The sequence below is a fragment of the Vanessa atalanta genome, chromosome 17, assembly GCF_905147765.1.
Source record: "Vanessa atalanta chromosome 17, ilVanAtal1.2, whole genome shotgun sequence".
Taxonomy (NCBI): domain Eukaryota; kingdom Metazoa; phylum Arthropoda; class Insecta; order Lepidoptera; family Nymphalidae; genus Vanessa; species Vanessa atalanta.
This window is the reverse complement of record NC_061887.1, coordinates 6,289,607-6,305,580: the sequence shown is the minus strand read 5'-3', so window position 1 is coordinate 6,305,580 and position 15,974 is coordinate 6,289,607. Positions and strand designations below refer to the sequence as shown.

The following is a 15,974-nucleotide window of genomic DNA, read 5'->3' as shown; positions in this document are numbered from 1 at the left end:
CATGACACCCCGATTGTTGGTCTACCCATGTGGGATCCACGCAGTCACAGATACACATACGATGAAAGGAAAAGGTGGTAAAAGCAATGCCTTCTCGCCATCGATTCCATCAGTTCATTTGTTCAAAACAAATTACTATTGGGGTTTTCCCAGTAATAGGAGAATCTCCGATGCCCTTCTCTTAATTAGCTAAGAGCAGTAAGAAAGAGCACCCCTCTCCCTTAATAAATTAGTTAGGTATTATATATGTTTTATTTAGCAGCGACTTCAAATTGTATATATTATTTTTTGTATATATTCATTTATACTTTTTAATTAACTCTAATTATTATTATTTTTTAACTGGGTTTTTTTCTCAAAACTTGTTTAGGATTAGCGCGTTCATTTTCATACAAACAAACTCATCAACTTTATAAAATTAGTATAGATATAAAAATAATATTATTTTTAACACATGACATTAGTTTCCTTGATAGATTAAATAATTATTTTATACTTAAAAAAAAACACAAGTAAGTAGTAATAATTTATTAATATTGATCTAAAACTACATAAAATGCACATCGTCTATACAGATAGGTATAATCAAATACAAACGATGATACTAAAAACGACACATACGAAACAGACGATAAAAAAAACGAACACTCGAAAAATAAAATTGTAAAGTAGAAAAAATTTACTTGTATAATTTGGTCAAAGTTCTAACTATACTGTTAAAGACTTACATAGTTTAACGGGTGTTTACTTGAACATTGATTTCTCTCTTTCTCTCATGAATGATTTGACATTCGAAAGAAGAAGACAGCATTGTTTAGCTAAACACACCTTAAACAACATTTAATACTGAAGCCGTATGTAAATAATTTATTTGTTCAATGAAATGAAATATAAATGTAATTAAATTAAATGTAAATGTGTTCATTTTATTCATAGCTGCAAATACTAAGTCTTATTTTTAACGCAATTAAGTGTTATGTCTAACCTCTATCGAATAGGTTCCCGTAATTCTTTATTCTCTTTACGCTTTGATAGCCTTGAGTTCATTCTCATATTTAGCAACATATTTGCGTTTTGGGTCGTACTTCGCGACGAGCTGATCCCAGTAACTCTGTTCGTTGTTGATCAAATGACGGATTACGGTTCTCGTTCCTTTACGCTGGACTTCGGTACATTTCTCACACTGATTCTCCAATGCTTCCTTAATGTGAGCTGGTAAAATAAAAAAAAATATGTAAGTTTTTTTTTTGGCTGACGGTACTAAGCAAAAATACCTTCACTTAAATCCCAAAGACAATTATTACAGTAGAACAGTTTGAAATCAATCGAATGTAAATCGAACGAATTATGATTGAGCATTATAAATATGAGCCAAAATCAGATCTTATTTTTATATATAAGATTTATAATTTAACACTTAGACTCATTTATCTGATACTTTGAATACCGAAAGATTTTTTGTGTAATAAAAATATATGTAAAAAAATATGACAAAAGCAGTTACGAATGAATGACACATTAGCGAAAAAAATTCTTGTACTTAATATTTTTCTTATTTACGTTAATTGATTAAATTAAGTAATTGATAAATATATAAAGTAAATGATATAAATTAAGTAAACGACGTATGACGCAATATTTAATTGTTATCCAAATTGAGTAATTAATATACTATACATGACTGTTGTTTTGAAATATTATTCTAATTTATTGCAAAAAGAGAATTAGAGTCATAATTATAGTGTTTTTGTATGAATTTAGGAAATAAAATGCATCGGACAATAAAATATATCCTACAAACAATTTTTTTTTTACATTAAAAACACAATGTTAATGTTTTTTTCTTATAAAGGCTGAGGTTTCAGGGAAACTGATGTATATCTCTGTCCATAGTTCACAATGTCGAATATTTATAAGTTTTACAAAAAAATAAACTACCTAAGACAACGAGTAACAATTCATTAAAAATATTACAAAAATGTTTTGTTTAAATTGTAAAGTGATCTCAGAAGAACATAATATTATCTTACTAAATTAAATAAATATAATTTCTGTGAGCAGTTTATAGTTTGTAGTAGTTTATATAATTTATTTTTTAAAATTGAATTTTTTAATGTAACATACATTAAATGTTTTTATGAAGAACTAAAAGTTCGACTTGAAAAATTTTTTTACATTGGATAATCCGTTTACTGATACTATACCATAGAGTATATTCTCATAAAGAGCGATTCTGAGAATGTTTTGAAATTATTTTAGAAAGAATCATAAGGAAAAATAATATATGATTAATGTTAAACACTATACTCACATTTTAATTCACGTCCGTCGTTTGTGCATTTGCCCTTTTCGAGCACGCACGAAATGTAAGCTGATAATAACCTTCGGTTACTCAAAATTTCGTCAATGTTAACTTTGTCAAAACGATCGGTGTATTTATCTGGGCGAGCTGCGGCAAATGCAAGTAATGCCAAAAAACATAATACAATAATGCTCTTCATTCTGAAACAAAATAATTAAATATTTAAAACGCCCATTTAAAATAACCCATTGGTTCTGATCGACGTTTAAATATATACGCTATACGGTTAAAATACAGTATTCAACAATTTTAAGTCATAAAATAAATTTAAAACTGTTGTAAATATTAAGCACCAATATTAAACTGCATGGGTAATTTTTAAATACAAAAAACAAAATAAACTTTAAAAAATACAATAGATACACAAAAATTTCCTTATCGTAAAATTGAATAAAACAAATACATAAACGCATAAAAACGTCGTTCGTACGTCAGACGAATAAAAATACTATTAAGAATATTCCATTCAAAAACACATTCAATATTCCACACAAAAATTTAATAAGTACCTTAAGTTTGTCGTCAAATAAGAGCACTTTCAACGGTCCGAGTTGATTACTGAGTCCAGAGGGCGAGCTATGATTTGACTTTTTATACACTAATAAAAAACGAGATTTTTGGACGCGACAAAACAAGTTTCGGTAAGTACATAGTTCGCGGAACGTTTCGTCAGAGATGTCGTTAATTTACCTACAATCTTTAAGGCTGTTTGTCATTATGTTTTTTTTATATATAACCGAATTAGCAAATTATTTTAAATATCTGTACGTCATCGAAATGAATGATTTTATTTATTATTTAATTACAAAGTTTGTTGATATGTTAGTTATATCTATGAAAACATTCGAATTTTTGCGGTAAAAACAAAATTGTTTTCGAAAAACTCATTCCTACAGCAATTATTTAGTTAACATATTCAACAAAAAGTCGGAGTAAAGATAATGATCAACGTTTCTCGGTATGCATGTTTGGTGTTAACAACTGGACCGTGATGGACATGTGGTTAGACCATGTGCTTCTTATGTGAAGATTACGGATTCTGTAGTCTTCAGACAAATAATAAAATGTAGAAAAAAAAAACAGTAATAGTCCGGATTTTTTTATTATATAGGTAAGCGGACGAGCTAATAGGCTACCTGATGTTAAATGGTCACCATCGCCCATAGAGAATGGCGCTATAAAAAATATAACCATTCTTCACACCGCCAATGCGCCACGAACCATAGGAACTAAGATGTTGTATCCCTTGTGCCTGTAGTTACACTGGTTCACTCACCCTCCAAACCAGAACACAACAATACTAAGTACTGCTGTTTAGCGGTAGAATATCTGATGAGTGGATAGTATATACCTAGATGGTTTAGCACAAAGCCATACCACCAAGTAGAAATTTATAATTAGGAAGTTTGTATACTCCTCGGAAAGTACGTAAAATTTTTGGCCCTGAATTCTTTTCGATCGTGTCGGTTTTACCGAACCATCGGTTTATGAGGGAAGGATTCGAGAGTACACTTGTGTTTGCACGCACACTTGTGCACAGTATTCTTAACACTCTTGAGATTGAGCCATCGTGACCAAAATCGGTTAATACGACACCGTCGTGAAAATTAACGAACACCAGTTACCAGATCGAAGCATATTTATTATCTATGTAATCTCGTACAGAATAATTATATCTTATTTTTTTGTATTACTTTTACGTGATAAATACACTCATTAATGTAAAATTATTGTTGACTTTAGGTAATAAAATCGAATACCAAAATCCAGGAAGGATTTACTATCTTAGCTGATACGAAAACATTGTTTTACGATTTACACGATACGAGTCAATTTCTTATTTCAAAAATAAGAACATTTATAATTGATAGGATAATGATATATCATTCAACTGTCAATTGTCACAGTTATGTGAAGTATCGGTAAATGGTACATCAAAGTCATTTTTAGTTACAATGTTGCAATTACAACTTAACTGTATTCTTATAGACTGAGAGCCAGTGATCAGCAGACTTACGGTATAGTAGCAAACTCCATATTACTGCCAGGTATACCGCTTCACCTGCTGTTGGGGAAATGGAGGTTCACTATCGAGGGTTCCTTTGAGCACGCCAAGGAGTCGAAAATCTTAAAAATGGACTTTTAAAACGTGATCGCAGCATGTCTGCCATTTTGATATATTTTAGCTAAGTCAATTTTACCTCGATTGGAAAAGTGAACTTCCCCAACAGCAGGTGAAGCAGTATCAGTAGGTGAAGGCAACAATATGGAGTTTGCTACTAAACCGTAAGTCTGCCGATCACTGGCTCTTAGACTATTAGTTTTTTTGTCTTATTTCAACTGACGTGATGTCCGTGCCTTCGGTGTAAATTTTTTTCCTTTATAATGTCAAACTTGTTCTATTGATCATTAACATAGCTAAAAATAATGAACAGGTTATTTTATATATATTTTTATTATCTATAAAATAGGAAGGTGGGCAAATGGGTCACCTGGTGGTTAGTGGTCGACATTGCCTTTAGACATTAAGATAGAATTTGGTACTGTAAAAAATATTGACCAATCGCCAATTCAACACCAACTTTTTTGAACTTAGATGTTATGTCCCTTGTGCGTGTAGTTACTCACTCACTCACCCTACAAACCAAAAAAAATACTAAGTATTGCTGTTTGACTGTAAAATATGAGATTAATGGCTTGAATGGGTAGATACCCAAACAGGCTAGTAGGTACAAAGTCCTACTAAGATAATGAAAATGTTAAAAAGAACGTGATAAGAGAAACGTTCGTCTAAATATACTAAAACGCCCTCTTTTTTGTGTGCGAAGCTACGATATGTGCTTGCTAATTAACAAGTAAAATAAATTTGGTTTTGTTGTTTTATTTTTGCATTGTATGTAACCAGCACCACAACTCACAACTGTGTGCAAATTTTAACGCAATCTGTGGAGTGGAAGTGGTTTCAAATCCAGTTGCAAGATTTGACCCACACATATTTACACGTGAAGTTATATAAAAGCTTGTAAATACAATAAAGTTTAGATTATGTAAGTCGTATCCTATAAATTTATACGATTATCACATCTCACTGTTTCTCATAACTGTTATATTATTCAAATAACGACTGTGTTCATTTGATTTTATCTATACTTAGAAGAAAATATAAAACATTCCATATTCGAAGGAAGTATTATAAAAAAAAAATAATTTTCAAAGATTTCAACGATAAAAATAAAAATATTTTTATTAATAGGTAATTAACATTTGACATTATTTAGTCGAGATTATATTTTAATTTATAAAATATAACACCTAAAATTATTCTTAAAAAATATAACTATATGGGTATAAGTATGTACATATATATAGTGTTATATATTGTTAATTAACCCTTAATTACCGCCTTCTTGGTTTTCTGTTTGACCTAAAGGTTGACTGGCAGAGAATATATTCAGGCAATAAGTCCGCCGTTTGTCCCATTTACTTTGTGGTAGTCAATTAAGTATTTAAATAAATGAAAATAAAATAAAACATTGGTAAATATATAATTAGGAATAAAGTATCAGCATAAATATTAAAACGGCAAGCATTAACTATATATTTCGTAGGTTTCTACGTCACCCTTCAAAGCGAACAGCTATAAACAGCTTATTTGTAGAATAACAAATAGGTGGTACCCACCGATAATAGCTATGCACAGATTTCTACTACCACTAAAGATGTATCATTTATTATTTTTTTGATAGAAAGACGTATACTAAGTCTCCTAGGCTCTTAGGTTTCATCTATACGTTGGTAATGAAATAGCTTGTAACATAGCAACGATATTGTAATCGCTCTAAACCCTACAATAAAGTATAAAATATACGAGAATAACAACGACACTACGTGAACGTTATTTGTAATAGCAATTATGTTAATTTGATTTGTATATATTTAGTTTTCAATGATTTTTCTATTTCTCGGTAACTAATACAAAACATGTTGTATGTTAAACAGTAATGACGCAAGATACTCTGCAATAAATATATTAGTGGTCACATAAACTATGTTTAGCGAAACCATTAGTAATTGTAATTAAAGGGAGCGATTATATATTTATGAATCATTCTATCGTTTGTAAATATATATGTTGTATGAGTAGAGCTAGGTCAGTGGGTCGAACACGTGGATATCAACATCGTAGATATAATTCGCTCACCATTGTTATTGCTACTAGTTACTACATAATATATGTTCCGGTGGCTAACAAAATGGTCCTCAATATAGAAGAAATCTGCTCAGTAATAAATTAGCAGTTTCCTATCTCCTTTTTATTTTTTTATATATAACTAACTATATACATATAATAAAAGGAAATCTTACTTAATGCATATGTATATATACACGGTACATATCTGTCTGTCTGTCTGTTTCCATGCAATGGCTGGACCGATTTTGACGGGACTTTTACTGGCAGATAGCTGATATAATAAGGAGGAACTTAGGCCACAACAATAACTTTTTTATTAAATTCATACGCGGCCACACGCAGTCGCGGACACAGCTAATATATAATATATTACGTATGTGTGTGTCATATGTATAACCTCCATGACAACTCGCAATTACTAAAATAATTAACTAATTAAAACTTTTAACAAATATATTTATAACTTTAGTAATTGCCATACTATAATTATATAAGTGCAATTTATATATATATATTTATTAAACATATAAATATCCAAGAGTGCTATCGAATGCTCTATTTTAAATAGGTGTTTAATGTAGTAATCAAAATCATCAAAATTTACTGATTTTCGTTCAAGGACTGGTCCACGTGTTCACGTTCTCATCTATTTTTTGGATATCTGTATATTTTTGTAATACATCATTCAAATCAATAATTTTATTAATTACCCATTGTCATTATGTCTAGCGGAAATGTAATTGTTATAATATATAACTTTCAAAATCAGCCACAAGTGAACTCAGTTATAAATTTCAGACCTATACGTTATTATTCGGGTTTGAATATGGTCCTCCTAGTTCCCTAAGGGTTTTTTTAATGTATTTATTGGCGTACAGCACAATAGAAATATGGATGGACAAATGGACCACCTTCATGTAAGTGGTCTCCACCGCCCAATATACATTAGTGCTATAAGAATTATAACCATTCATTCACACCAATGCACCACCAATCTTGGGAGCTAAGATGGTCCCCTGTGCCTGTAGTTACACTGGTAGAATTGGAGATGTGAATATTTAAATATTGATAAAAGACTTAACTTTTTTCTAACATTATTATAATATATAATTGTGCTTCTATTATATATGCTGTATTCATGTTTTATTTATTTATATTTTCTTTGAGGTGTACAAAAAAAAACAGTAAGTAAAGTAATTTGGATATATTCATACAAAAGTAATATTTAAATTGATATCTTGTTGCTAGTTTTTCTCTTTACCACGTTATTTTATAAACATCCATTTGCTCTGAGTCTGATAGGGCAAGGCCAATTATTCCATTTAAAGTCAGTAAATCACGTGCATATCCTAATAAAGGTCGTACATTTAACACGGCGTATGCTATAACAGTCCTTATGTACTTGACGTTTAAGACTTAATTCGCAACAAACTGGATATTACATATCATGTGGAACTGCATATAATTCTGTCGTATTGACATTCTGTTTCTCGAAACTAGCCTGTCTACACATGAAACTTGGTTATTTTCCTCTTTTTGTTTCCTCTTACAGTTAACTAATATAATACAAAATAATGATTTATTTAACATAAATTATTTTGAATAATAACTATATCTTATATAACTGAAAATCGGGGTATGAGAAGAAATATTTTGATAGGTATCGAACACTTATTAGGTGTTTACAGCATTTTTTTTTAATTCAGGTTTGAATGGTACGTGAGCCAATGTAATTACAAGTACAAAGGTCACAACATCTTTGAGTAACAGCCTGTAAATCCTCTCGAATGAAGTACAAGGTTTGGTGGTTAATCCAGCATAGTTCACCAATGATTTGATGGATTCATATATGGAAGTCTTTTTACCGAGACACGCAGGATTTCTCGCGATGGTTACCTTCACCGCCGAACACGAGATGAATTATACATACAAATTAAGAACTTGTTTTAAGTACACTTGGTTTGAACCCGCTATCATAGATAAGATTCACGCTTTCTATATGTTAATACTGCCTGCCTAATGAGTGCCTTTTATACCTTATAGTGCCATTGTCTATAGGCAAAAAGGAGTACTTACCATCGCGAAGCCAATCTGCTTGTCAGCCTTCAAAGTAATCTGTGTTTTTGAAGTTTATACATAATTTCGAATATATGTAATAATGAAAGTAAAGTGAGTGTTGATTTTTTTTTTATGATATCAGTAGGCGGACGAGCAAATGGGCCACCTGATGGTAAGTGGTTACCACCGCCCATAGACAATGGCGTTGTAAGAAATATTAACCATTCCTTAGATAACCAATGCGCCACCAAACTTGGGAACTAAGATGTTACATCCCTTGTGCCTGTAGTTTCACTGGCTCACTAACCCTTCACAACGGAACACAACAATACTGAGTACTGCTGCTTGGCGGTAGAATATCTGATGAGTGGGTGGTACCTACCCCGACGGGCACAAAATTTTCCTCATCCATCTATTTAATCAATTTTATTTCTACTATAATAATAAATATTATAAAGCAACTGTCATTAGAACTTCAAAGCCTGGCATAGAGATCCAATGCTACACTAAAATATCATACTTAATGGCTATTAAAATTATCTATGATTATTATTATGTCTAGATAGATTATCAAAGCTGTAAATACATGGTCAACAGTGGGTAACCAAGTACACGCACACTCGTAAAATAGTATGACGTTTCATGAGTATCAAGCGTAGCTGTCACGCACACCAAGATAATAAAGTTGGCTCGTTTGTTTTAGTTCTTTTGTAACGCGTCACTCTATCTCGGTATATAAAAAATCTAAAATAATTATGATTAATTTTTCATTTCATTTCATTTTCCACAGAAATACCAAAATTCTTGCATGATTCCAACGGTCATGGCTAGTACTGGAGCTATTTTTAATATTAGAGATATATTTTTCTATTAAAATAGTGATTTTTCCATATATCTAGTAAGAATTTAAAAAATTCTTGATTAAATAATGACATATATCACTTAATTACTTTGTGCAAGAAGTGTATTTGCATTTGGCCGTACAATTCCAACGTTTCCTCGAAACATTGTCAACATATTATGCTTCAAACCGCTTCAGCAAACAGTACAATGCTATATAATACTATATGTAATAGTTACTTTTTACCTACGCCTACTTGACAATTTAAGAAAAAAAAAATAATAATAAAATTTGCACATAACTATACTACGTTTTACGCGCGGCTTAACCGCATTATAGTTTCTCAATAAAGGGACTACCCAACCTCTATAATATATTATTTTTAACCAGATTTGTAGATGACATAACCACTAAGCAACAACACTTAGTATTGTTGTGTTGCGTTTTGAAGGGTAAGTGAGCCAGTGTATTATACCACTACAGGCGCCATTGACGTTACATCTCAGTTACCAAGGTTGGTAGAGCATAGGCAATAAGGAAACGGTTACAACGTCTTACTGCGCCGATTTAAGGGAAGCGATGACCTATCAATGCTTTAAAAAAAATACTACGGTTAGTGCGTTCAAACAATCAAATATTTTAATTAACAGAATTGATATTTAAAAGGAATATATACTTTAAGTAAAGCTGATAACTTACAAGTTTTCGTTATTAATCTTTGACTCACACCACGACAATACATCAGGAATTTATTTTAATAAAATAAAAAAATTATCTGCACATGGTCTTACAATTCGGGTTTATTTTTTTGTGACGTTTAATATCAAGGTGTAAGCCAGACCGGTCTTAATCTTTTACGTCAAAGATTATTACTTGTAAAAACCCCGAGCGCAAATGATATCTTCTGTCAAGTGACGTTGTTTTGTTAATACGTTTCAATGCCGATTTTTTTTTAGCCTACATGGTCGTTGAATATTCTTGTTTTAATTTTATTAATACTCATTTTATTTTCAATCATTTTCCATGTAATCTTGGATGTTATTCTATTTTCTTTGGAGGGATTGTATTTGTTTACGTTAAATGTTTTGTGAAATTATCGATTTTTTTTATATAACACAAGCCTTATTTGTCATTAATAGTCATTGATGTTATTATTTTTCTTTCAAACTAAGTGAAAAGCTTGTGTTAAGAAGAGGATCTAAAATATCATTAGCCTGGAACTTCGGACTCTCAAATCGCTATAATGCCTCTATACCGTTGGGCTGTTGAGATTTTATTTAGTTTAATCCATTTTGAAAGCATCAACTATAAACAATTAGGAAGAAAAATATGTACAAGTGTGACAAAGTTAATAATAAACAACGAACTTTTCTTGTTATATCTAAAATACCTTTTTTCACATATATCATGTTTGAAAAATAGAATACCCTGCGTCCAAATCAGAAATCTAGTTGGTTCTAGCATTGATAATGATAGCAATAGATAAATAATGATATATCTATATTGGCTCAAATACAAATCATATATCTTTTTAAATATTGAAGCTAAATTTACAACCAGAACTTAATACGTGTAACAATTTATTTTGTTTTGAACTCTCTTAGTAATATTATTATCTAGAAGAAATATCAAATCGAATCAAAATGTACTTTTGCAAGCGCTTTTAAATCGTTTCTAACAAAATTGTTTCAAATTTAAAGCTACCGCCTGTTTGGAATTTAGATTATAATAGAACAGGCAAGAATCTCTTTTACAATATTTGAAATTTAAAGTTATGTCAATTAAATAAAATTACATTTAAACAATTCATCCTGTCTGAAAGTCAACAAGTATTAAAATGCACGATTTTGTACCATTTATATAATCTTGTAAAATATTATAATGGATGATAATAATCGTGGAGCTATTATCGCAATGGTCGCAAATTTTGGCGGATGATAAATAAATGTATATTATGATTATCACATGTAATTTTATTAATGAAAAGGTATAAACTAAGCTTATTGCTGGGTCTCCTCTGTATATTCTACATCAGAATGTATCTAAAGTTGCCACTGATTCAGAAATCAGTGGCAACATTAGATACGATTCAAAAGTATGTAGTAAGTATTTTATAAGAGCCTACGTTGAAAAAAGTAACTATATTTATATGTTGTACTACACACGTTAAAAAATAAATATATGAAACCGTTAATAATACCAGTTATTACCATTAATTATTATTTGAACTCACAATCAGAGGATATTGACTTCATTTTTTTACCATTTAGTGGTCCGAGAGTCGAGACAACGGAATTATTAAAAAAAAATAAACGTGTATTTGATTCTACACCTACGTGCGTTGAAAAATACATAAGAAATATTATGTTTAAAGATAAAATGTAATGTTATTGTTTGTTAATGGAAATTCCTGGAACACGATCGCAGCACCTCATCATCATCATCATGATCATCAGCAAGTCATTTCGGGGGGTCGAGTAATAATTTTTATTTCGAAATAAGGATTATATAAAAAAAATACATAATTTTACTTAAATACAATTGAAATTCAAAGACAACCGGCGACGTAGGTGATAAGTTAGTCACGATGAATACTCTTCAAGGCCTATCTATATAGTTAGTCGGGACTGTTTAGTGCTGTTTCTTAATTTGTTTTCAGCCTCCTCAACGAGGCAAAGTACGCTCTAGTCTTGCGCCAGGACGCACATGTTCACAAGGAGCTTGTGAATCATAGGGAACATTATTACGTTACTGTTGTCTAGAGCTTCAGTGGGTGTGGCTTATTGCGGAATAACCATTCTTGACCACTTCGCTCGCCACACTATAAACTCCACTTCAGAATTTAGGGTTGTAAAAGTATACTTCGCTATGCAGGTCAGGTAACAAGTGCTAGTTCTAAGTTTCTGTGGCATCAGTAATAATAGCGACCCTATTATTGATTTGTGAGTAGCGAGACGTTCTTTTGAATAATTAATAATAATAAAAGGGATAAATGAAGGGCGTGTGTAATATTCATCTGGAGTGTCAACAGATGCATTCCTGTTGATGTTGACGCCCCACCCTCAGTAGGGAACACATAGCTGTTTAGTCGCTTAGCTTGATTAAATCAACAGTAATTACAACGTCGAGTTGATCACATACTGTTGCGAGATCCCAAAACTTTTACATATTTTCAAAAATGGATTATTATTGAAAAAAAAACGTCAATCAAATTGTTGGCTATGTTAAGATTATAAGTCGTGACCAGCAATTGGTTAGCTGCTTGCGAAGTCCCTCTTTATCATATGCTTAATATTTTCAAAGCATACGCTGCAGCCAAAATAATTTAATCAAAACGCATCACACCGTTTTGTCTTTCCACCCATCGAGTTTCGGACATTGCTATTAATATCTTGTGATTCTTTCAGTACAGTAGTGCAAATGCGTGAAAAAGTCCCGATACAAGTTAATTTACCCAAACCCTTAAATAGGATCCGCATTTTGCAAATTAAGTGAATGAGCATTACAATGCATTTCGTATGCTCGTGGAAATTTTCTTCTTATTACAGTTTGAGCATCGCTGAAACTTCGACTCATCATAGCCTGAACACCCACAATGAAACGCCCCCTCCCCCTACGGCTACGGCTATGCCTCCCAGGTCCAAAACCAAATCCAAGCCGTTGAATGGGTTCTTACCATTCACACACACAAAACTTTAAATCAAAATCGATCCAACCGTTTAGAAAGAGTTCAGTGACATGTGTATACATATATGGATATATTTATATATATAAATATATACACAAGTTGCCCAACCCGACTTCGCCCGGGTGAAGTGAGAATTTTATTAACCTTCGGGTCGTAATGCCAGCCGACACAAAAAAAATATTCATAGAAATCGGTCCGTTTAGGAGTTCACTTACATAAACACATACACAAAGATATTTTACATGTATAAAGATAAAATTTACGATAAACATTTTCGTATTTCGTTACAAATATTAAAATATTAAAAACCAAAATTCAAGCCAAAATGGCTATGTATTAGAACACGTCAATCTTAACCACCGATTGAGTTTCAAGCCCGAACAAACACCACTGAATTTCCTTTTCATTTGTATTTATTTTATTTTATTTATTTTATATAATTCACATCGTGCTTGACGGTCAAGTAAATTATCTTGAGAAAACCTATATGTGTTGGATGAATGTCTGCCACATGTGTGTCCGTTACCAATATGCGCAGAGGATATGCGCCAAAAATCTTAAGCCAGCGAAGCCTTTAAATGTCCTTAAGCCGACGCTTATAGGCCGTGCGAACATGTATATGCCGTCATGATTCTATTCAGTCACGAAAGTGACTGAAAGTCACGCTGAATTATCATATGCTTACAAAATGTCTAAGTTTGCGTGAGATATATTATGTTAGTATTAGGACATTAAAAAATTACAAACTAGGTTATAATTCCACATGGAGGAATGAACTTCTTGAGTGAACAGATATGTTGAATATATGATTCAAATGGTCACCTTTAGAACGAGCATAGTAATGTCACGTTATCGTATCGGACGGTGCCACGGCCACAAGTCATTCGGTCGTTTATATAACTATTAGGTATAATAGAAGTATGATCTGTGAGTTTCAGGGTTCCTTTGTGTAGCTGCATAAAACATTGGGAGAAAAGAAGTGTCATGATAAATACTAAAACGAAATCTTATAGACCACCTCTAACCATAAACAACAAGTTTAATCACAGCGCATTTTAATTAGACGTATTATGCTCATTCTGGTCAATAGAGACAAAACATTTTAATCTTACACTACTATCTCAAACAAGGGTGTAGGGCGTACAATAACCCTGGTGCCGTGTCTTGGGGTTCGCTTTGACTAGTCTTGAACACGATTGTTATTGAGGGACTCCAGCAGGTCTCTTTAAATTATTTTATTTAACTAGACTAGGGCACCCAAATTCTAGTTGAGAGAGAGAGAAAAGTTGCGTTCTGTCGTTAATATTGGAATTGTGTCTACTACGAGTACGTTAAAATAATTGCGTATTGTAAATCTTGAATTTCCTCATATAGATATATTTCGCCCTATATACGCAAACCTCCGCTAAATAAATTTAGTCTAGTAGTTTTTCTGATCCAAAAAGAAATATCATACCAGGTATACGATAGGTAACCGTATGCCAAAGTACTAGTAATTGAGATTTAAGCGGGTCACTCACCTTTAAAAATAAACACGAGACCAAAACAAAGTTTTTCGGTGATTCAGCTGAGTAAGAACTACTCCTACGGTATGTAGTGGAACTCAAATTAAATTTAAAATATTTTTGTTAGTAGGTAAGCACAGATAAATAGACTATTTGTAAAAAGAGTTTTTTTTTAAGTTAAATTTTTACCGCCTAAGCAATTAAAGTAGAGCTAATCCTGAGAAAAGTCTTCAAAAAGTAATTACAGTCAATCTATTAGTTTTGCTGATTTTTATAATTGACAACAACATTCATTACAACAAATACTCTGGAGGAAATGAAATCAATGAAAATCACTACTCAGTTTAGCTGTAACTTACATACATGTCACCCTTTAATCATATCTTTATTCAGTATTTTTTGGAATACTGTTGTAAAATCTTTTAAAAAGCTCTATAAAAGAGCGACAGACTTTATGCAGTCGAGTAAAGGACGTTATCATTTTGGTTTCATTCCTTGATAATTTATTAGTTAAATATTAATATTTTAACCGTTTATTTGATAAAATAAATGCTTTTAGCATCTCATTTATGTTCTCTACGATGAAAATAAGGAAGAGAAATGGTCCAAGAATCGATCCCAATGGACCCTAATAGAATTCACAATAGTAATGTTAATTTCAAAATTATTATAGTAATAATCTAGTCATACACTTGAAAGGAAAATACTTCAGAGCAATGATGCAAATAAAAGAAGACAAATATTTATTTTACACGTTTAAGAATCAAACATAAATATTAATATTCAAGCAAACGTACATGTCTAAGACAACTTATCATTGGTTTAATAAAATTGTTTGCTTCGTATTTTAAAACTCTTTAGTTAGCTCTGTCTGTAATTTTGAATTAAATTCAAATTTAGTCAAGAAACAAACAGAATTTTTAAAGCTGATTATGCCTCTACCAAAAAAGCCAGCACTCCCAAAAAGTGATCAGGATTTTACTTAAGTTAATTTTAATTAAGTCACATATCTTTTCAAATTCGTGTGACTCACTGAGGCTATCTTGCCGTTATTCTTTTACATAGGGTTCCCACTTAATATAAACTCCAGCGAAACCTCGCTTTTATTCAAAAGATTTTTTAGGACTTTCGTACCTGTATACCTCTCTCTAAAATTCATTATTTATTTAATTGTATCAATTTAGTAAATAGCAATAAAGAATCATCTTTAACTTTCAGCACATCTACGGCTGGAGCTCTTCTAAATGAGACCATAACCGATTTTTGGATGTGCAGCCATCGTCCCATAATCACTGGTACAAAAATCGACTTACGCTATTAATATATAA

At 31.6% G+C, this 15,974-nt stretch overlaps 1 protein-coding gene across 1 annotated transcript; it reads right to left on the bottom strand.

The window, feature by feature from the left end:
• Positions 1-518: 518 nt before the first annotated feature.
• LOC125070442 (allergen Tha p 1-like) lies at positions 519-2,940 on the bottom strand. Its single transcript, XM_047680321.1, has 3 exons — positions 2,872-2,940; positions 2,312-2,502; positions 519-1,212 (listed from the first exon to the last, which is right to left on the bottom strand). Exons 2-3 carry the CDS (start codon positions 2,499-2,501, stop codon positions 1,022-1,024), a joined length of 381 nt encoding a protein of 126 aa, XP_047536277.1. The 5' UTR covers position 2,502; positions 2,872-2,940; the 3' UTR covers positions 519-1,021.
• Between the last annotated feature and the right edge of the window lie 13,034 nt (positions 2,941-15,974).

What these genes read in the sequence shown, in the direction of transcription:
- LOC125070442 (XM_047680321.1), bottom strand. Translation starts at nt 2,501, where the DNA reads ATGAAGAGCATTATTGTATTATGTTTTTTGGCATTACTTGCATTTGCC. An exon ending in CGACGGACGTGAATTAAAAT is followed by an intron (nt 1,213 to 2,311) that starts GTGAGTATAGTG and finishes TTATTTTACCAG; the next exon opens with CTCACATTAAGGAAGCATTG.